Source organism: Rhinolophus ferrumequinum, chromosome 15 (genome assembly GCF_004115265.2).
Source record: "Rhinolophus ferrumequinum isolate MPI-CBG mRhiFer1 chromosome 15, mRhiFer1_v1.p, whole genome shotgun sequence".
In the NCBI taxonomy this organism is placed as follows: Eukaryota; Metazoa; Chordata; class Mammalia; order Chiroptera; family Rhinolophidae; genus Rhinolophus; species Rhinolophus ferrumequinum.
The window spans coordinates 27,637,036-27,658,914 of record NC_046298.1 but is presented as its reverse complement, the minus strand read 5'-3'; the positions used below and the strand labels follow the sequence as shown (position 1 = coordinate 27,658,914).

Here is a 21,879-nt window from a genome sequence, read left to right as displayed (position 1 = left end):
TGGGAATAAAGAATACTAAGAGAGGGGTGAGGGAGCTTAAGGATCAGAGCCTCAGATCAAATTCTTCCCTGTTTTCAGGCATTCCTGCTGAGCACAGAGGCTCAGCCCAGCCCAATTAAGGGGTCAGCCCAGCCAAATTAGCTGGATAAACGCAGCCTGGATTTCTCAGACCAAAATTCCTTTCCCAGGCTCGTCCTAAGTCCAAAGCCCTTGCCTTCCCTTCTAGGGCCAGGGCCCAGAGTGGGACCCAACGTGTCGCCAGCAAGGAGCCGAAGATGCCGATTCCTTCCCTGCCCCCCACGTTCCAGCCTATTTCTCCACCAGCAGGCTCATCACTTTGCCTCAGCACGTGCTGGGCCCACTGTCTGGACTGCCTTTCCTTCCCTGGGAGTACTCCTACCCATCCTTTAAGCCTCAGTTTGCGCTCACCTCCTCCTGGAAGCCCTCTGTCATCTTCCTACCAGCACCCTCCCTGACAGAGGAGGTTAGGTGCCTGTCCTGTGTGCTCCTCTGTCACCCAGAACAAATTTCAACCCCTGACCATGTAATTTCTTGATCATTTGTTGACCTGCCAGGTTCTCCCAGGAAACAGTAAATCCCTCAAATGGTGGTTTTATTCTGTGAAATGGACACTAGTGTCTGGCACATACTTGTACTCACATGACAACAAACATCTGTGAAACCAATTTATTAATAGCGTACCAGAGAAGAGTAGTGGTGGGTGATTGGGGGTGCCCAGGTTGATGCTCCCCCTGTTCTGACCAGATATGCAACGGGTGCTCAGGCTAGAGCATGGGAAAAACCTCTCTATTTTTAGCAAGCACCCACTGAGTACCCACTACATGCCAGACACTGTGGTTGGGACTCCACAGAAGCTGCGGCCTTTACTCTCGGCGATAACACGCGTAGGGCTCACCTCCTTTGGTGCCCACAGAGCCCAGCTGCAGCAAGGAGGGTAATTCTGTGGACTGGGCTTGCCAGGGCCGAGTGTGGGTCTCTAAAGCCCTAAGTAAGCTCAGAGAGGCATGGTATCTGGGATGTGGCCCTTGTTTGAAACGCTGCAGCCATGGGAGCTCTTGGGCAGATGGTCCAGGTCCTTTCCCAGGCATATAAGCCTCTGCCTGTCACATCGATTTCACGTTCTGCCTCTCTGATTCTTATTTCCTTATGCTTTATGTTCCAGCAATGCTGAAACTTCCAGAATAGACCATGTTGTTTTAAACCTCTGTGCATGCTTTGTTTCCTCTCTCTGGAGGGCCTTTATTCTGTTTTGCCATTTGGCAAACTCCTACTGATCCTTCAAAACCCAGCTCAGACATCACTGCCTCTGGGAAGCTCTCTGGCTTCTTTACCAAGTGAGTTGATCACTCCACTCTCTACACAATCCCATTTGTTTTCCTACAGGAGGTAAGGCACTCCTTGGGAGCAGGGCTGTCTTAGTTATCTGTGCATTCAAATACCCAGCAGAGTCCTTAGCACCAAGTAGGTGCAATCTTATTTCTCTTCTCTCTAGTGAGAGTCACAGTTCATAGCTTAAAATCACGCAGGAAGAGATATTTTACCCCAAAGATGCTTACATCATAGTCAAAACCCAGAAAATATCTCATTTTGTGTATCAAAGGGTATTAAATCCAGGTTCTATTTGTGGGTTAATTAGGAGACATGGCCTGCGGGAAAAAGAGAACGTTTACCTTTCCACTAGTAGGGCTATGCCTCTGAATAAATTATATGGTCTCTGCCATATCCTGCCTTCAACTCCCTCAGCACAGGCAGAAAGGAGGAGTCGATTAAGACACATTTGCTACAAACCTCAAAGACTCATAATTATAACCCTCCCTTCCCCCACAATCAATTGGGGCTCTGAAATGTGCAAAAGCAGGAGGGAGACATCTCTGGCTTGATAGAAAAGACAATACTGAGCAAGGACGCAGTGCTGGTGGATTACACTGGCGCCTGAAGAATTAACCCAAACGGGAAGAACCGTGGGCACCGGGAGGTGGGCAGAGGGAGAGGGATGGCGAGAGACTTACCACAATGATGTTTTCATGCTCCTGGGTAGTCAAGTTTGTGTTCTAAAGGACGGAACGCAGAAAGCAAACAAAAAAAAAAACAAACAATATTAATAAAATGGAACATTTGTATCTCGAAGGCCCACGCAGTCACAAAACGCTTTCAGCCTCTCCGACAGAGCCCTGCTGCCACTTTTCCTAATTAAACAGATCAGAAGACCCTCAAAGGCATGGTTAGGGTCGGAGAAAAGTGCGGCTTTGGGGCAGGGGGAACTGTGTTCCAAGTCTGTTTCCCCGCTTGTGAGTTAAGTGACCTTGGACTCGGTGGGAATCAGTTTTTTCTTCCGTAAATGGGATCTTCTTTAAGCTGCTGTGAGAGGATGGGGCTTAAACCTGTGGTTGCCCCTTGTCACAGCGATGCCACTTGGAAGCCAGAAGACAGGTTCATAATAAACATGTAAGGAACAGACTTTTAAGTCTTGACTCTGTGCCAGGCAGTCTTTCAGGAGTGACATGCATATTATCTCAGTGGCTCTCAAACTAGGTTCCCAGGTAACACAGGTGTTCTGAGTTGGCCCAAGATGTTTTAGCTAAATTCACATTCTAACAATTAACTTTTCAAAAAGAGTATTAAGTTGAATGGATTAAACTTGTTTAATTCTTGGGTTTCCTCTCCACCCCTATCTGGAATTTTCTTACACAATTGGTACCTGTACAGCCATCCTGTGAGTATGCAAATGAGGAAAGGAATGAATACGCGATAAATGAGAACTCATGGGAATACTCAGAAACAGCCACTATTATCTTTTTTCGCTAGTTTCGTGGTGCGTTCTGCTTTGTCTGTCTTTCTCGGTAGACATGGGCTCTCTTTGGTGCCACTTCATATTTCCTAATAGAGCTACACTGGCTGCTTGTAAGGTGCCTCCTCACTGCACAGTGAACTTGCAAGATCAACTGTTCCTGGGTTCCAGAAAGAGCCCCACGGCATCCACCACCTGGAAAGGTTTAAGAAGTGTGTTGAGGGTATCTAACGTGTTTAATAGCAGCTAAAGTGAAAGAAAAGCTAGTGAGCCATGAATCTGCTTGTGTCTGGCTGCCCGAGGGATGAAGGTGGGCACCGAACCAGTCTTAGTGTCTGAGCTCCACAAGTGTCCAGGTTCCCATGGAGACAGCTGACCCACGATGCTTAGAATCCAGAAACATTTGGGAGGATGGTTTTTGGATCCAAACGCCTTTTCCTTTTTGTGGATGTTGGAGTCTGAGCAGCCCATTTATGGCAGATTATTAGACATCAGTCATTTTTCAGCTCAGGATAGATGAAAGCCTGGCTTTGGTCTTTCTTCCCTTATGACTGACTACAAGTTCGCTCTGCCTCAGGCACTATGTCAGAGCTTTGTAATACTCATCCCACCCATTTTTCCTTCTTATGATAGTTCTCTTCTACTGTGTCCTACTATTCCATTGACAGATTGAGTTAATGGAGACTCAAAGAGGTGCAGTCACTCACCCGGGAACACAGCCAATAGTGGCAGAGTGGGGATTTGACCCATCTGTCCTGATCCAAAGCCTGGATCTCCACTGAGCTATGGGGCTTCAGCCACGTAAGTGGAGGCTGCATCTTTCAGGCTGCAGTGGGACCAGCCTGTCCCTCACCATACCTGCACCCCTTTCCAGAAAGAGCCTTTGGCGAGCACAGATACCACTTCCTTTGTCCCATTCACCGGTGGCAGCCCATGCCACTCTGCAGGAAAATGTCTCTCCACCGAGGCCATTTTCAATCCCAGGTTGAAAGTGCTAAGAGCCGCTGCATTAGAGGGGACACCTGAACCCCAAGCTGAGTGGTCATTCCACACAGTCAACTCAACGAAAGCCCAGGGGGTCAGAAACGCCGGCTTGGCTTGGCTGGTAGATGGACGGTTCTTTCTCAGAACTGTTTTGCTGCCTAATAACTCCCTCTTCCCCTCCCTCCCTCGGGATCCTGCCCACCTTCTGGTCACTTAACTGATGCCTGGAGCCTCTGAGTGAGAGGCCTTGGAAACAACTTGAGTAAAGAGAACAACGAATCTAGCCAAACATATTCTAAACAAAAAAGGGCAAAGAGGAGGGAGGATTTGTTTGTTTTTCCACCCAATCCCCTCTAGACATGAAGCTGAGGGTGCTTAAGGTCAAGATAACAAACATCTCCTGGAACAATAAAAATGTGACCATTTCTCAAAGGCTCCGTGTGTTTGGCACAATGCCAGGCACGGTTTATGTTTTAGAATGTTGACCCCCAGTCCTTTGAAATGGGTACTACCCTTAGCCCCAGCTTGTGGATGAAAACGGGGCACTGAGAGGTCTAGGAACCTGTCCAAGACCAGTTAGCTCCTGAGGGCGGAATTAGGTCTTTCTGACTCCAAATACCTGCTCTTAACCGTGGTCCTACATACTAGGTGCATCTGCCCCTCACTAAAAAGTCTCTCCCAATTCAGGTTCGTGTCACACCTTTGCACAAGAGCGTGAGCGTCACAATGGGGCAGACCTGGGCCTGGGTCCTGGCCCACCACTTCTCCGAGTGACCCTGGGCAGGCAACTTAACGTCTCAGAGCCTCTGTGACTCTCTGCACATTTTAATACTTCCTTTGCAGGGTCTCTGGGAGAAGTGTGAAAGATCGGCTCTAAATGCCTGACAAAGTGATTGGTTACAGAGCGTGCGCTCAAAACAGTGGTAGTGTCACTCAGAGAGGTGGAGGCCTTACCGGAGGGAGTGCTGCCTGTCCCAGCTCTGTCCCTTACCAACGGCCGTGCTTATCAGTAAAACAGGGTGGTACTGACCCCTGCCTGACACACAGTAGGTGCACAGCAAATGCAAGCTTATTCTGTTTTGTTTTGTTTTTAAATGCCTTTGTCTCTCCACTTTAGCACTTGAACATCAGCTGACTTTGAGACAGTTGATTTAAAGCTGAAGAAGACAAAGGCACGTGGTCACATGAAACATATCTGATGGGAAGCAAATCCCACCAGAGGTTGGAAACAGTGTCATCTGTCACCTCTGCCAACGTCCTGATGATGAACTTGACTTAATGATGGTGGATGCTGTGGTCTTGCAGTAAGAACTAGGCAGCCCAGAGGTAGAATTTCCAGCCCCACTGCTTTCTTGGCAGGTTGGTAGCTCTGTGCCTCAGTTTCCTTATCTGTGAAATGCAAACAGCAACGCCCATCTCTTAGGGAGAATGTGAGTGTTAAATGAGATGCTGTATGTGTGGCATCTGGCACCCACCTGGCACCCAGCAGGTACTCACTGAAAGTCAGCGGCTTCCCCTTCTTCAGATGAAAAGCCAGCCGCTGGCCTGCTTACCAGACCCCTTCTCCTGCTCAGGGTGAGAAAGAAGCCTGGACTTGAGGTTGGGTGTCCAGCGTCTGCCTCAAATTCTAGACCTTGACCGTCATTCCTTTCAGAGGCTGAGTCTTTACTCCTCTTTGCAACAAGGCTATTGTCCCACGTGAGGACACAGCCTCTGTTCTTCTGCTTGTGACCATTAGTCACTGCAGCCCACTTTCTACCTCTCACATCTACCTCCTCTCAGGGTGAGGGACTCTCTCTAGTCAGCAGACACAGTAGGCCTGGCCAGTAGTCTGGGCCTGCGGACAGAGGGTCAGAGCGAGGCAGCAGGGAGTTGAGCGGGTGTGTAGGAGCTACCCAGAGAAACAGGGTGTCAGAAGAGCAAGGACCACCCCAGGGGAGGGGACAGAAGCCTCACTCTGGTGACCATACATAGTTTAAGTCAAGAGTCATCAACTCCAGTGGACTCAGGGGGCCAGGCAGGCAAGTCAACGAGAGGTGTATTAATACGTGTAAAGTGCTTAGGCCAGCACCTGCGACAGAGTAAACATGAGTGTGTTTCCTAGCACCCTTTGCCTTCTAATGACAGCATGACTGCCATGTGGACTAGGTCTCCCTTGTGTTTCTCCCATGCCCGAACGGAAGCTCCAGGAGGGCAGGGCCTTGTCTTCATTCAAACGCCCAGGATGGCGCCTGGCACACAGCACACACTCAAAGCGTGGGGCCGCCCGGCAAAGAAGACGGCTCAGATGAGCGGCACTGAGAGCACCAGCTGCTAACTGCTGCCGGATTTTCTGACTGATTTTAAAGAGAATTTGGAAATTCCCATTTTTTTGTGAAAGCTCCTGATTTTAAAAATCCTGTGTGAGTTAAAGCACAGCCGTAGGCTCTGCGGGGGTATTAGGGCAGAAAGACATATTGCTTGGATGGCCAGAGCTGAAGCGGGACAGAGCTGGGGGAAGATGGCGAGTGGCCGGGACTATGAGCCCCAGCAGCCCCAGGGCAGGAAGGAAGGGCAGTCTGGGGGCTTCCCTGATGTGTCCCACTTGGGAACGAATGAGAATTCTGAAATCAGCTGCCGTCATCACCACCGCCAGCCCAGCCTAAGGCCCAAGACCAGGACTCCCCCCCGACCCCCATTTCCCATACCCAGTTCGGTCAAGTGGCATGGCAGGGTGGCAACAACTCCTCCTTCACCCCTGCCACAAGCCCGAGGCGGCTCAGCTGGAAGCACTGGGGCAAACCTTCTCACCACCCTTGAAGCACTCACTGCCTTGGGCATCGGGGAGACACCAACTTGAATCCAATTCTGGTACAGGGTTGGTGCTCAGGGTAGGTACAGTGAAATAACTTCAATGGGTGCGGGGAGTGAGGTGCAAAATCAAGCAAGAGGAAGCGTCCTACCTCTGAGAGCAGTTTCGAGACGATTTCCAGTGGGGCTTGGTTGATGGAGTCATCTTGCAGGGGGGATGTCAGGGCCATGTCCACCAGAGTTCGGATCTCCTTCAAGACAACTTCCCAACGGCTTGGGTTACTCAGAACTTTCTTGTATTTGTAAATCTTTTTCTGGTCAGGAGAGAGAGAAAGAGACACAAATGTTTTATTAATATGCCAAGAGCGGAAGATACAAGATGATCAAATAATGAGGTGCATTAGGATGTCAAAGGCTCCAAGAAACTGTCAGTGAGGACCACTCTCTCCCCATAAGAAACGGACATCTGAAAAGGGAAGATTCTTGCCCCACGTCACGGGTGCATTTGCAGACGGCCAGGCCTCCTGATCACAGCAGAGGAATTTCCACGCCATTTCCAGTGACTTTAAAACAGAATTAAGAGATTTCTCTTTCAGATCCTATCTTCTGCCCAACTGATTTCCCAAATATTCAAATGCAACAGGAGTGGAAACATTCGTGGCCCCACAAAGGAACTTTCTTTGAGTTGGAAGTACTGTTTCTGCTCATCCCGATCCTTGGAGAGTGGAGTTCAGCTAAGAAACAAGACAGGCTGGGGGCCAGGCATTGAACCCCAGCCAGGCAGAGCCGCGCCCAGAATGGCCCCCAGGAAATGTAAGGTCACTGTCAGCTTCCACCTGGTGAGGAAAACGGGAGCATTCTCACCTTCGCTTAGGCGCTACTTCTGAAGCTGAAGAGAGAGCAGCTGGGGCAAGGGCTGCTAGCCTCCCTCGATTTAAGGCAGTTCGTTCCGCCTCTCTGACATCATGGAAACAGGAGCCCTGGGAAGGCGGAGGTCCCAGCCAAATGCTCCTTCCCGGCTCTGCGGCTGCCCCCACCCCCAACCCACACACACACACACACTGCTGCCCCAGCTTGCTGGGGAGTCTCTCTTTCTAACTGGATGAACTCCTTCATTAAGTGCACTGCTCCATGGGGAAAACCTAATTTTAGTGTCACTGTGCCAGCAGCCAGCTGGGGTGACATGTCACAATCTCTGAGCCAAAGTCTGAATGAGGGAAGAAGGAAGGAAGAGGTCAGGGGCCCCCACTGGCCCCTGAGGCCCCCAGGGTCTCCACACCACTCAGCTTCTGAGCTAAGAAGTGGTCTTGGAACCCAGTGCCTCAAAGGAAGTATGTGGGGACACAGCCCATGGCAAACTGAGTAGTTAATTGTGCTGGGCGAGGCTCCATGGTGGAATGAGTGGGAGAATCCAGGGTCGGACAGACCTGGCTCTTCCTACAAAGTACTGCGCCCGCTGCACCTCGGTTTCCTTTTTTGTAAATTGGGCATGGAAATGCCTTGCAGCCTCTTCCAATATGTAACCCTTATAAATCCTGGACCCACGTGGTCCACTCTCTGTATGGAGTTACATTCGAAAGCATAGTCCAAATAGAATAGCCACCAGTAACAAAAAGGGGAATCCGGATACTTAACTCGTCTCTTTTGAACAATTTTAAAAAGATGAAATGTGCACCACACAGCAATACAAAGAGTATTCCATTTTGTTTCTTCCATTTTTTTCACATTCCATGATTTTCTGGAGCCTCTTACTTGCTAATCACACCCCTATCAGCCACCTAGTTAACTCACACCTTAGTTTATTTCCCCCTCAGCCTCCCAGATCTTTCTTGTGTAAGTCAGTGTAACTGTCTCTCCCTACACACACATTCTCTCTCTCTCTCTCTCTCTCTCTCTCTCTCTCACTGTTCTTTGCCTGTTCATCCATTCCCCATCAAGAACTAGAAAGGGACAAGTTCTCTCAGAGGCCCAGCAGGACAGAGAAAACAAACGAAGTGAAGACAGCATAGTTTTCATCAGGTGGGGGAGAGGAAAAGACCAGAAATTTTCCGCCGGCCATCATTTTGGATCTGAGAAGGACCTGAAGAAAGGCATGGCAAGCTCTGTCGGGGGAGGGTGTTTAGTGAATAGTGAATGTGCTGCTGATGGGGATGATGGTGACAGTGAGCATTTGCTGAACTCCATGACGTTAGGCTTCCCTGGCACTGTGACCAGCCTCATCCTAGGTCCCATCAGCCCAGCTCCCTGCCCACAGCTGTGAGGCCGGAGGCTGTCTTCCCCGCCAGGTCTATGCGAACACAGTACCCGAAGCCTCACGGCGTGGAGACACTTCCCAAGGCAAGAACCCACTCCATCCTAGGAGATGAATGCTCCTTTGAATTCTGGACACTGTGGTTTTGTTCCGTACCCAGAGAATGGCTTAACTTTTAAATGACCATGAAATGGTCACAGAAACTTGCCATAGATTAAGCCCCAAAGAGAACCGCAATGATGAACATCCATGCCTTCCCGCAGTAGATTCTAGACTTGAATGCAGTCTGAGCTTTAAGTGCCTTTTCATCTGATCAGCTACAAGTTATTTACCTTTCAAAGAACAATACCTTCATTTTTCATGTGTGTGAAAATGATGCATGCTTATTCTAAGAAATTTAAAGCATGCTGAAAAGCAGAAAGAAAAGGGTAAATGAAAAAAAAAAAAAAGCCTCAAAAATCCCACAACCTCGAAACAGCCAGCATTAATCTTTGGTGAACACTGTTCCAGCCAACCCTCATTTAAACTTTGCTGAATACAGCCAGCCCGTGGGGTGGGCAGCCACGGGTACAATGCCCCGCTCTCTACACTCAGACGTCATTAGGACTCCGGGGCAGCAATGCCCTGGCAGAAGGGCCCACTGGGTGCCACCGGCCCCCACGCAGCTTCCATTCATTCCCTTTAAGGGTGGGCCCAGCCTCAGCGCTCACCAGCACAGCGCCCTCTGTAGAGCGGGGAGGACAACTGCTCTTCCTCGAGCGCAGGAACCCTGCTCAAGAGGCATCCACAGGACAGTGGTCACAGAGGCTGCATTCAAAACCAGAAGGTCCCAGGGGTTGTAGAAGGGCTAACACTTAATGAGCACATACTATGTACCAGGCACTGTGCCGAGCGCTTATGGGCATCATCTCATTCCATCCTCACAGTAACCCCAGGAGCTGGGGACCTGCCACAGGCTGAGCAGCCCAGGGAGCAGACAGGAAGACAAAGACAAGTGGGTTATCCATTTGAGAGGGGCTGGAGGACACATCAGTGCGTGGTGGGGAAGGAAGACTGGGAAGAAGAGGTGGCATCATCAAGCATTATGACTGGACAACTGGCAACGTTAGCCACTGCGGGAATGAACGGGTGCTGAATCGTACAGGGGCCTAGCGGAGACAGTGCAGCTCACGCCTTAGAGCTGGCCCATCCAAGAAGCAAGGGAGTGGTGGCATTTATCCATAAATTTCCTGAACACTGCAGTACTCTGGTGGCCCTGTGCCCAGGCCAACGTGCTCCCACGGCCAGGAATACACACGCCCCCCGTGGAGTCACACAGGTACACAGTGAGCAGCCCTCAGTGGGACGGTCAGAAGGTGAGGCACCTGCCGCTTCTGCTGTAGGACTCTAGTATCCTGTTTACACAGAAGACTATCACAGCTGGAGACGGCACATGACTTGCCCAAGGTCACACACCCAGAAAGGGGCAATTCAAGAGTCAGAATTGGCTCTGATCAACTCTTTCTGTCACATCAGTCAGGGCCAGCACCGACGATGGAGAGGAAGGACAGACGCAGCAAGAGACACTGTAAAGGGGTCGAGAACGCTTGGTGGCATGGGGTGAAGGCCAGGAGAAACCCACAGGCTCTTAGAGCCGGGGCTCAGGTGACGAGGGGTGGAGGAGCTGTGGGAGAGACCGGTGGGAGCCACAGGTGGACAGGGTGGCCGTGACATCGTGGTGATGGCCGTGGGTAGGCCACTGAACAGGCTCTAAGCTCTGGGACAGCGCAGCCACCGGCAGAGGGAGGCCTGTCCAGTCACTCTGCTGTGGGTGATAAATGAGCAGGTTTCATCCCAGGAACTCTGATGAGCTCATTTGGTGATGAATCGCAGTGGGGCTGAAATAGGGTACTTCTGGAACCCTGACTGCCAGGCTCCCAGGAGCCCGGCCCTTGTTTTTGCAGTGTGGTCACCAAGAGATGTGGGGGGCCTCTTGCACGTCCAAAGTGGATGGGCCGCGGGAATGCTTTCATGGGCCCTTCGCACTATCTCCCTGCTTGTTTTTGTGCAAAAGAAGCCAAGCACACCTCCTTTGATGTGCCAAGCACTGTGTCTTACATTTTTTTAAGGGTTGTGTGGGAAATAAAATATGTGACAGTAATCACGTGTGGCCACAAAGCCCCACTTACTATCTGGCCCTTCAGAGAAAAGGCTTGCCAACCCCTTGCTGAAAAGGTCAAACCCCAGCCCAGCAGTAAATGCATAATGCTGCTGACACCATGAGCTCTCGGGGCCATGCCGATTCAGGTCACAACGAGACACAACTTCACACCCACCAGGCTGCCTGTAAGCGAAAAGACAGACGGTACCAAGTGTTGGGGAGGGTGTGGAGGAACCGGGATCCTTGTGCCTCGCTGGTGGGAATGTGAATTAGTACAGTGTCATGAGAAAACAGTTTGGCAGTTGCTTAAAACATTAAACCTAAATTTATCATGACCCAGCAATTCTGTTCCTAGAAATCTACTCAAGAGAACTAAAAACAAACTCTACATAAAGACATGTACAACACGAGTGTCCACAGCAGCATTATTTACAATAGCCCCAAACTGGATATGACCCACACGTCTATCACCCGATGAATGAATGAGCCAGATACGGTCGACCCAGACAATGGAATAATATTTGGCGGTAAAAGGGATGGACTTACTCATACATGCTACAATATGGATAAACCTCACAAATATTACGCTGAGTGAAAGCAGACAGATGCAAAAGACATATTGTATGACTCTTTTTATATTAAATGTTTAAAAACGCAAATTTATAGAGACAGAAAGTGGAACAGTCATTGTCTGGGGAGGGTGGGTGGCAACGGGGATTAGACTGCAAACAGATTAGAGGGCATCTTTGAGGACGATGGAAATATTCTAAAACTAGATTGTAGGGATGGTTGCACATCTCTATAAATTTACTGAAATCATTGAATCATACACTTGAAGTAGGTGAATTTTATAGTATGTAAATTATAACTCAATTAAGGTGTTTAAAGAAAACCCTAACCTGGGCAGGCAGAGGAGGGCATCACACAAAGCCAGAGGCAGTATGGCTTAGTGGTTAAGCACTCAGGTTTTTGTCATCAACAGACTTCAGTTCAACTCTAAGCTTTGCTTCATCCATCCATCTATCCATATCCATCCATCTATCCAACCAATCATACAACAAAACTACTGGCAACCATCTACTGTGATATGCCAAGCACTGTGTTAAATACTAAAGTGAGCAAAGTAGACAGGCCCCAGGATTCATGGAACTTACAGTCTATTACTTGCACCCTACTTTCCTAATCTGCAACGTGGGATAAGAATAACTACAGGCTGCCATGGCTAGTTAATGAGATAATATACAGAGAGTGCCAAAAAATGTATACACATTTTAAGAAAGGAAAAAAACTATTAACATTGTAATACTCAATATACACCGATAACAAAAGATGAATACAATCACGTTTGACTTCTGCAATTACAAAAGGTGCTCAAGGTGGTTACCATCAGCGTCCAGACACTTCTGATTACTGCGAACTACTGCTTGAGCAATGTTGAGCGAAGTGTCCACTTGTATACATTTTGGCACCCCCTGTATATAAAGCATCAAGCACCAATCCTGGCTTAACAGCAGCTCTCATTCTTACCACCTACCAAGTCCTGGGAGTGAGTGGTCCAGAGCAGGCAGGACTTGGGAGGGATCCTGGCCTCCGTGACTAAGCCCCACCAGCTCCCGAGACAACAGAGCCAGCAGCAAGAGCCTCCTGCCTCCCAAGAGGAACAGCCAGTCACTCTGTTGCAGTCCTCACCCGCTGCTTGTCAGGGAGGGGACGTTACCTGGGCAACATCCGCCATCTCTCCAGCAACTGCTCCCACAGCAGAGGCAACCACAGAGGCCGGGTTCTCTGGCCTGGGAAAGCAGAGCCCGTTGGCTTCTCCGCGGGGGACAAGCTGACAATGAGGATGTGCCCCTCGCCAGGAGAGGTGTGACTCAGAATGTGCTGGAAGCACGCCTCCCAGTGATCGGGGCTGCTGCTTTGCCGCTTGCCGCAGCCTCCGAGGCTCAGGCTCACACAAGACGCATGCTCCCCACCACTTGTCATTAAAGGAAAGGCTGCACGGCTCTCCGAGAGCCACTGAGAAGAATGATTGAGGGAGGGAGCCTGCCTAGTTTTTAGAACTTCTTTCCAGCCAAGGTCCCAAAGCTGTGCTCTCCAGCAGGAAAACACGTCAGCTCCATGTGGCTACTTAAATTTATCTTAATTAAAATAAAACAACTAAAACTTCACTGCCTTGGTCCCACCAGCCACATTGCAGCTGCTCTACAGCCACATGTGCCCAGTGTGTGCCATACTGGATGGCGCAAATAGAGAGCACTTTCATCACCACGAAGTTCTGTCCTTACGTCTTGGAGTCCCCTGTCACCATGCCCCCAGAGGACCAGTAACGTGCTGGCTGCCTCTCCCCATCAGGCAGGCAATGCTTATGTGCCGGGGCCAGAATGTGAGTGGCACCCTGCCCACCTGCTCAGCCCCTCTGACTGTCCCTCCAGGTCTACAGGCTGCTGTCCCAAATGTCCCTTGCACACCCAGGGAGAATGACTGGTTAGGTGACTTCTCTGGCTGCCCCGATTCCTTCACAGGGGCCCTTGGCCTCCTCATTCCTTCAGGATTCGCTGGGGCTGTGCATGTTGACGTGTGCTGGGTAATCACCATCCCTGTCAAGCCCGTGTGTTTCTGGGGGCCCTGACCCTTGGGCGGGTGTGGGGGAGAAGCATTTTTGGCCTTCTCCTTAGTGTTCCAGAACAGCTTCCCTTAAATCCTTTTAGCATCAAAGACCGTCACTTTGCCTTCAGATACAACCCAGGCCTGTGACTGGCCCGTGTATGTCACCCCCAAACTGCCCTTGACCATCAACCTCAGACTAGCTTGTAACCTCTCAGACCACCTGGCGGCCTCTGCACAGAGACCCTACTTTAGCCAATACAATTACTCAACTGTTACCTCCTGGCCTTACCTATTGACAGATGGACTAATCAGATTACTCTCCAGGGACTCAGGGTTTTCAAGGTAAGTGTAGGGATACCTGCTCTGTGAACTGGCTCTACCGAGGGGGAAGGGAGTGGAGGAAACAACACAAAATGAGACACAGCCCAGCCCTGGTCATCCCTTGTCAGCTGGAAGGTCAGGCACAGCTCAATTCATTCTAACAAAGCCACTAATTACAGCAATATTGACTACCACTCATCCAGTGCTTACAGTGTTCCAGGAACAACCATAATAGTTTGTGGCAAGTGATACCTGGGCATAATTATCAGCACTTTTGGAGGGCTCTCCACAGGCTGGGCCCTATGCTAAGCACTCTGTATATACAAAGTAATTTTCTTAATCCTCACAACCCCTCAGTGAGGTGAGTGGTATAATTAGCCCCATTTCTCGGATGAGAAAACCGAGGTTGAGAGAGCTTAGCTCATGTAGCAAGTAAGAGCCAGAGCTAGAATGGGGACCCAGGTCTAGCTCTGGATCCTGGGCGCCCGACCATGCCACTCTGTGAGGCACACCTGAGTGCTTTCTCTGTCTCCACTGATGCTGCTGCCTGCTGCTGAACGAACAAGAAGTCCGTTCAATTGGAGAGTTGAGCTGGCTACCCAGGACAGTTCCAGACTGGCTGCAGCCGGGCGTCCAGCTGACATCTACCTGGAAAGCTGGGTCCTGAAGAGACGGGCAATTTGTTTGAAAGCGGGGAAAAGAGCCTGGGCACTCAGCCCCCTAAGTGCCCACCAGAGGCGGTCTCCCCACAATCATTACTGCTTCCAAGGAAACAGCAGGAACTTGGGCCCAGTGTCCTGCTCATCATCTCTGGAGCAGCGGCTGGTTGCCTGGGCAACCATGCATCTGGCTGGTGAGATGAACTGGCCTTGGTGCCAGACTCTCAGCTGGGTACCACATCTTACTGGGTACTTAGGGCCTGCTGCATCCTTGGCAAAATCCAATTACCACATGCATCCGTTTGACTGCATAAAAAAAACTGTGTATGGCCGTTTTTCTCACTGAGCTCTGGGCTCCTTGGAACCTCATTTGTTTCTTTACTGTTTTGGGTGGTGACTGAAACCACTTCGGGCACATGGAAGGTGCTCTCAGTGTTTGTAAAAGGGAGGAGAATAAAAATCAGGAGTAACAGCTAACATGGATGGAGTGCTTCTGCTGTGCCAGGCACTGCACCAAACCCGTTAACCCTCCTCAAACGCTCCTGTGCGCAGAACTACCTGGGGGCCTGGGGGGGGAGGGTCTTGTTAAAAGGCAGATTCCAACTCAGAATCTGGGGGAGGCCTAGGAGTCTGCAGTTTTATGGAGCTTCCAGGTAAGAATAATGTCCTTGAACCCTAACCTGCACGCCTCGTTTACTTCTCCCTACGTGGCAGATACACTCACTCTGTCCCCATGATACACAGGAGAAGGGGGCACTGAGGGATTAACACCTTGCCTGAGGTCACACAGCTGGTGGTGTGCGTTGAACTGTGTCCCCCAAAATGACATGTCCAAGTCCTAAAATCTGGTATCTGTGGATGTGACCTTATTTGGAGATAGATCTTTGCAGATGCCATCAAGTAAAGATGAGGTCATGCTGGATTAGGGTGGGCCCGGAATCTAACCACTGGTGTCCTTAGAAAAAGGCCCTGTGAAAACACACTCAGATGCAAGGGAGAGTGGCCCATGCGAAGATGGAGGCAGACACTGGAGTGATGCAGGTACAGGACAAAGAATGCCGAGATTTGTGGCAGCCCCCAGGAGCTGGGAGAGGCAAGAGAAAAGAACCTCCCATAGAGTCTCTGGAGGCAGCAGGGCCCTGCCAAAACCTTGATGTTGGAGAGCTGGGAGATGATAAATTTCTGGTGTGTTAAGCCACCCAGTTAATGGCACTTTGTTACATACAGCAGCCACAGGAATCTCATACAGTGGTGAGCTGCAAAGGACGACAGATCCCAGGACACCTGGCTCCCCTTCGCTCTGTTGTTCTGCTCCCGCCATGTGAGCTGACCCTTCCACCCCTTTTATCTTGTGATGGTGGCAGCTGAGGGCCCTCTGGCACTGTGGGTGAGAGGGCACTAGAACCCAGGCACCCGCGCTCTCAGCAGCCTCTCCCAGCTTAGCCTCAGGGTGGAATTAGTTGGGTTTTGTCTTCCGGGGGGAAGACTTGACAACACCCCCCATCTCTTTCTTGCTCCCTCAGGGGGTGGGCATGCTGGTGTCCACGTACACACCGATAACCGGAACGACTAAGCCCCGGGTCATTTGCTGCCTCGGGAAAGACTTGACGGGGACACCTGCACACTTGGGCACCTGCCCCATCAGTGACATCGGGCGAGAGGAACTACCTGGTCACCCAGAGGGGTGACAACAGGGGGACCGCCCAGGAGAATTCGGGCAGGACATCAGCACAGGGCTTGCTTAGGGTCCTTGGCAAAGAGAGGTCATGAGACAGACTCCGGCTGAGAGCAAATGGAGCTCCCTTTCCTTTTATAAGGGTCACACATCAGCCACCAGTAACCCCCATCATGCCATCTGACAACCCAGGCTTCCTACAGCGGGCACTGAGTTGAGGCGCTCAGCCCAAAACAACTATTTCAGGGTTCTTGATCCTGGCTACGTACCAAAACCACTTAGGGGGGCTTACCAACATTCCAGTAACAGAGTCCAACCCCAGGTCAACCCCATCAGGTGGGTGTTGGGGGCAGGGTAGAGACCAGGCATCCGTATAATTTTTAGCACTGGTGTATTTTAAAGTATGTTTAAACACCAATGGGCATAGCAACATTATTCACAAGAGTCAAAAGGTGGAAGGAACTCAAGTAGCCACTGATGAATGAATGGATAAATAGATGTAGTCTATCCATGCAATGAAGTATTATTCAGCCATGAAAAGGAAAGAACTTGTGACACGTGCTACAACATGGATGAACCTTGAGGACATTATGCTAAGTAAAATGAAATAAGCCCATCACAAAAAGACAAATACGGATGATTTCACTTATATGAGGGACCAAGAGTAATCAGATTCACAGAGACAGAAAGTGGGATGGTAGGTACCAGGAGCTGGGGGAATGGAAATGGGGAGTTAGTGTTTAATGGGGACAGAGTGTCAGTTTGGGAAGACAAAAAAACTCTGGAGATGATGGTGGTGGTGGTTGCGCAACAATGTGAATGTATTTAGTGCTACTTAAAATGGTTAAAATGGTAAATTTCATGTTATGTATATTTTACCACACTAAATGAAGTGTATTTAAAATCCAAACGTGATTCCAGAATGTAGCCAGGGGTTATAGGACTGGTCCAGTCTAAGGGGGCAGGTGTGAGTCCCCCCAACACACAAACTTAAGATGAGGAGACCATGACATATAGAGGGACAACATACTCTGGGTCAAAGCCAACTGTCTCTAAACCAGGACTCCTTCTCGGGGTCACCTCATCGTCCTGAGTCATGGTCCATGAAGAGACCCTGAGCTGCACAAACACAAGTACAGCCCTGGACCTGCTCTCAGCATCTGGATGTGCCCTCCTGTCTCCACGTGGCTCTAACCCCAAGCAGGCCATTTCTCCCAGCAGCGCCCTGCTATGGCATACCATGGACAGTGCCCAGAGCGGGGCTGTACATGCCTTCCAGCCTGGTCACAGCACGCAAGGGAGGCTGGCGGGCTCCTAGTCCTATGCTTAGCACACCCAACACTACATTCTCACTGTCCTTTGCTCACTTGCCTCGCCCACCAGCCTGTCAAATCTGGGAAAACAGAGGCTCAAGCAAGGCCGTTTTGGCTTTCAGGTGTACGAACCAAGAGTGGGACACATCAGCATTCGAACTTCTGATCTCCCACTTATAAGCTGTGCAGCCTCAGGCAAATTAAAGCACCTCTCTGAACCTCAGATTCCCCATCTGTAAAATGGGATAATGGTAGCAGCCGTCTCTTGCAGCTGTTGACAAGGTTAAATGTGATTATTTCATGTTGAATGCCCTGCACTTTGTAGGTACTCAATAATGGTAGCTATTGAATTCAGTAGGACATTGATTAAAGATAGTTAACCTTTGAGAAAAAATAAGGGTGACTACAGACCCCTAAATGCCCACCGATAGGGACATAAACCATGGCCCACATGCACAGTGTAATACTTATAGAGCAGGGGTGTCCAAACTGCGGCCCGCAGACCAACTGCGGCCTGCAATCCACTTTTAATTGGCCCACAGCAAATTCCAAAAATATATTTAGTTTACTTAAATAAACCAGGTGAGGCAATACGTACTTCACCTCGAGGGAGTGGCCCGGCTGTTTGTGTATTTTACCGCATATGGCCCTTGGTGAACAACGTTGAAAAAAGTTTGAACACCCCTGCCATAGAGCAATTAAGACTGAAGGAGAGCTAAAAGGTCTGCCATAGAGTCCATTCCCACGGAACACTAAGTGGAGGAGCAAAACCACACGCATGCCTATGTGCATATACATGTTTACACGCATGTACTGCACATATACAGGTCCAACACACAGGGCGGGGGGTGGGCAGGACATATGTCAGGCTGATGACAGCTGTCTTCCTCAGGGAAGGAAGTGGCTTGAGAGAAGACTGGGGCGGTGGCAAGGGGAAGCTTCAGCTTTGTCTATAATGTTTCAAATTGTCACAGGAAGCCATATCCATGTATCATACACTTAATTCAAAAGAAACAAAGGAACAAATCCCCAGAGATTTCAGAAACTGGGACCATGGAGATAGTACAGTCCTGTCCCCAGAATTCTCCAATTGGTCAGAATCCCACATTCTTAGAAAGAGCTGGAAGGTATCTGTTATTTTTGACTTTTTGGTGCTCTATCAGATTACCTGGTTTTTGAAATAACACATGTTCACTGATAAACTAGAATCGTACAGAACCGTGTGAGGGAAGAGAGTAAAGGGCATAAGAACTCCATCGTGTGGGCTCACGGCCTGCACTTTGTGTGCCGGTGACCACTGTTTCATGGATTCTCTTTCTATGCATGAGTGCGCACGCACACACAATATCAGTATAAAAGTGTACACACATTCAGCCCATATCATACATGTTGGCTTTTTTTTTAACCTCACCTCTGCCCCCCTACTTCCCCTCCCCCCCCCGCACCCTCATATCCATGTTAACACCGGGATATATATCAGCGTTTGCAAACAATTTCTGTAAATGGCCGGAGAGTAAATATTCCAGGCTTTCCCGGCCACACTCTGCTGTTGTAGCCTGAATGGATGGGACTATGTGCCCATAAAACCTGCTTATTTAGAAAAGCAGGCGGTGGACCAGATAGTCTACTGACCCTTGGTATAATCAGTTCAGATCTTTCTCCACGGTCACATATAATCACATGCAAATGCAGAGAGAGATTTACGTTGGTCCTCAGTTTTTGTTGCTTTGTTCTTCATTTTGTTTTACAGAAAGGACATCACATTATACCTAGGTCTCTGCCTCTTGCTTTTTCTAACACCTGGTGAAGTTGCTCCATTATCAATTCGTGTACATTGTCCCATGCTGTGTGTTTTCGTAAACCACCTCAAACACCACTGGGCAAACGGAGCATATATATTTAGAAAATAAAAATGAGGCAAATCCTCTGTGCAAATCCTCCCGACGGTCCTTCTGGCAGGTGCCATTAGACACTGTGGCTGCCACACCTCAGTGACCGGGCGTTCCCCTGCTGACCAAAGCTCTTCCGCAGGGGGCCACTGCCTGCCCTGCGTTCGTCCCCTGGGTCCAGCGCACACCTCCAGGGTCGCCAAGAACACAGCCCACCCATCCTCTCTAGGCTTCAAATATCCAGAGACTTGTCCTGCTTCACCTTAACTATAACTGTGACGGTCACTTCACACACAAGCATGCGGAAGACCCCATGTTTAAAACATTCTGGGTAAGGAGATCCTATTCCTTCCCAGTGACTCTCAGTGATGTTTCTAGTGCTGGGAGCCCCGTGCAGAACCTGATCATGATACTAAAGGCTGCAGTAAGTACCGCTTATCAATCATTAACAGGAGATGCCATTTCCTGAGGAAACCCCCGAGTCAGAGCCACCCACCAAAGACTTTTAAAAATGCAAATACTGGGGTGGCTGGATGGCTCAGTTGGTTAGAGTGAGAGCTCTGAAAAACAGGGTGGCCGGTTCATTCCCGCATGGGATGGTGGGCTGCGTCCCCTGCAACTAAAGATTGAAAACAGTGATTGGACTTGGAGCTGAGCTGCACCCTCCACAGCTAGATTAAAGGACAACAACTTGGAGCTAATGGGCCCTGGAGAAGCACGCTGTCCCCTAGTAATTTTTTTTAAAAAAAAGCAAATTCTGTACCAGAGGCCGCTTTTCCTGCCGTGTGAGAGGGGTCAGCCCCTACTGACGTTTGCTCCCCTGAAACGCAGCACCCAGTACAGGGCGGTTTCCTTGGGGCCCACAAAGGGAAACCTCTGTCCCAAATAAGGAGCTCCTTGCTTGGCCTCAAGACAGGAGCTCCTCCACGGGAGCCTCGGCTGGTTATGGGAGTGAGAACTTTATCTAGAGCTCACAATACTTCAAAGGCCATCTCATCTGCTCATCCCTTTCTTTGTTTGGGAAGCCTCCATTCCTTGTCAGGCTGTCTCCTCTGGGCTGCAGCCATGGCTCCGTCTACAAAAGGCCTTAATTTATGAGCACCCTGGAGGAGGATCCAGTTCCCTGACAAATTAATTTACAGTTGATCCCCAACATACGTAGTCCGGCAGGTAGTGATGGTGTGTCTAAATCTAGAGTAAGGCATACTCCTGCCTGCCTTCCTGGATAGGGGGTCTTGTGGAGAGGCAGGATTTACACAGGGCCTCACCTTCCTTGTGGAGGAAGGTCCCTCAGACAGGACGCCGAGGGAAGTCCAAGATAGAGTCCAGGAATGGGACTTGAGGGTGGCCATCGTGGTGAAGTCTAAGCTACCTGCACAAATGGAAGAGATGCTAGCAGAGTAATCCAGAAGCTACCGATATGTTTGGCTATGTATGCCTGATCTCAGGCTGAGAGGGACCTGGCAACAGGGCCTAATGGACACAGAAGGAAGTTCAGGCCTGGGTCTGAATTCTGGCTGGAAAACATGGGAAAATTATTTAATCTGAGAGTCGGTTTTCTCATCTGTACAATGGGGACAATCCCCACCTCCTAGGGACACTGTATGGCCTAAATAAGATAACACAGATGAAGTGGATGGTAAATAGTAGGAGCTCACGAAATGTCTACTGCTTTTCCTTCAAACTACTGCAGTGGTTCTTGAACTGTGGTGTGTATCAGAATCACCTGGTAGGTGTGTAAAACTCTCCAGTTTATGAGCCACTCTCGAGTTTGTGAGACAAACATTTGCACTTCCAGTAGGTTCCCCGGCCATGCAGATGCTGCTGATCTGGGAACCCCAGTTTGAGAACCACTGAGCTGTTGGTTCAAAAATCCCTGGGACCATCATGGCGGGGAGGCCTGGGAGGAGATGAGGACCGTCCTGGATGGAAACTTCAGTGCAGACATTGACAAATGCTTCACAGATGAAAGAGCTAAACAGATGCCAGTGGGTAGCTCATGTCCATCTCTGGCCAATGATGAGTGGGCCCCTGACCTCCCAAGTGTGCATTTTAGGGTCCACATACTCCTGGACATCTGCTCCAGTCCAGAGGTCAGATTCAGCCCACTCTGTCAAAGGGTTTCTTCCAAGGACTGGCCTGCCTCAGCCCCCACCCAGAAATAAGCCACTTTGGCTTCCTACCACTGTGGTCAACAGGCTCAATCAGGGGTGGCTTCAGGTTCCTTGAAAGCAGCTCTCTGTCCATTTCAGGGCTTTCTGCAAAACTGTCTATTTGTTCTAAGAAGGCACCAGGGTCCTTCAAGAAGCAGGGCTGCAGTTGTTTCCTGGTCAATTAACTTCTCTCCCAAACACCTTTTCAACCAGAGAGTTGAGCTGGCTGCCCCACTGGGTATTTTCTCACCACTGGGTGAGGTGACATCTAACTCCTCTGTGGGGACA

The 21,879-nt window shown here is 49.8% G+C and overlaps 1 protein-coding gene across 2 annotated transcripts in view; it reads right to left on the bottom strand.

Moving 5' to 3' along the window:
* Positions 1-21,879, bottom strand: part of CMIP (c-Maf inducing protein) — a 236,836-nt gene that overhangs the window by 47,948 nt on the left and 167,009 nt on the right. For both annotated transcript variants that reach the window (XM_033128172.1, XM_033128173.1), the window contains 2 exons: positions 6,736-6,897; positions 2,031-2,072 (listed from right to left, as the gene is read on the bottom strand). In XM_033128172.1, the coding sequence (XP_032984063.1) occupies positions 2,031-2,072; positions 6,736-6,897 (204 nt within the window). The remainder of the gene's footprint in view (positions 1-2,030; positions 2,073-6,735; positions 6,898-21,879) is intronic.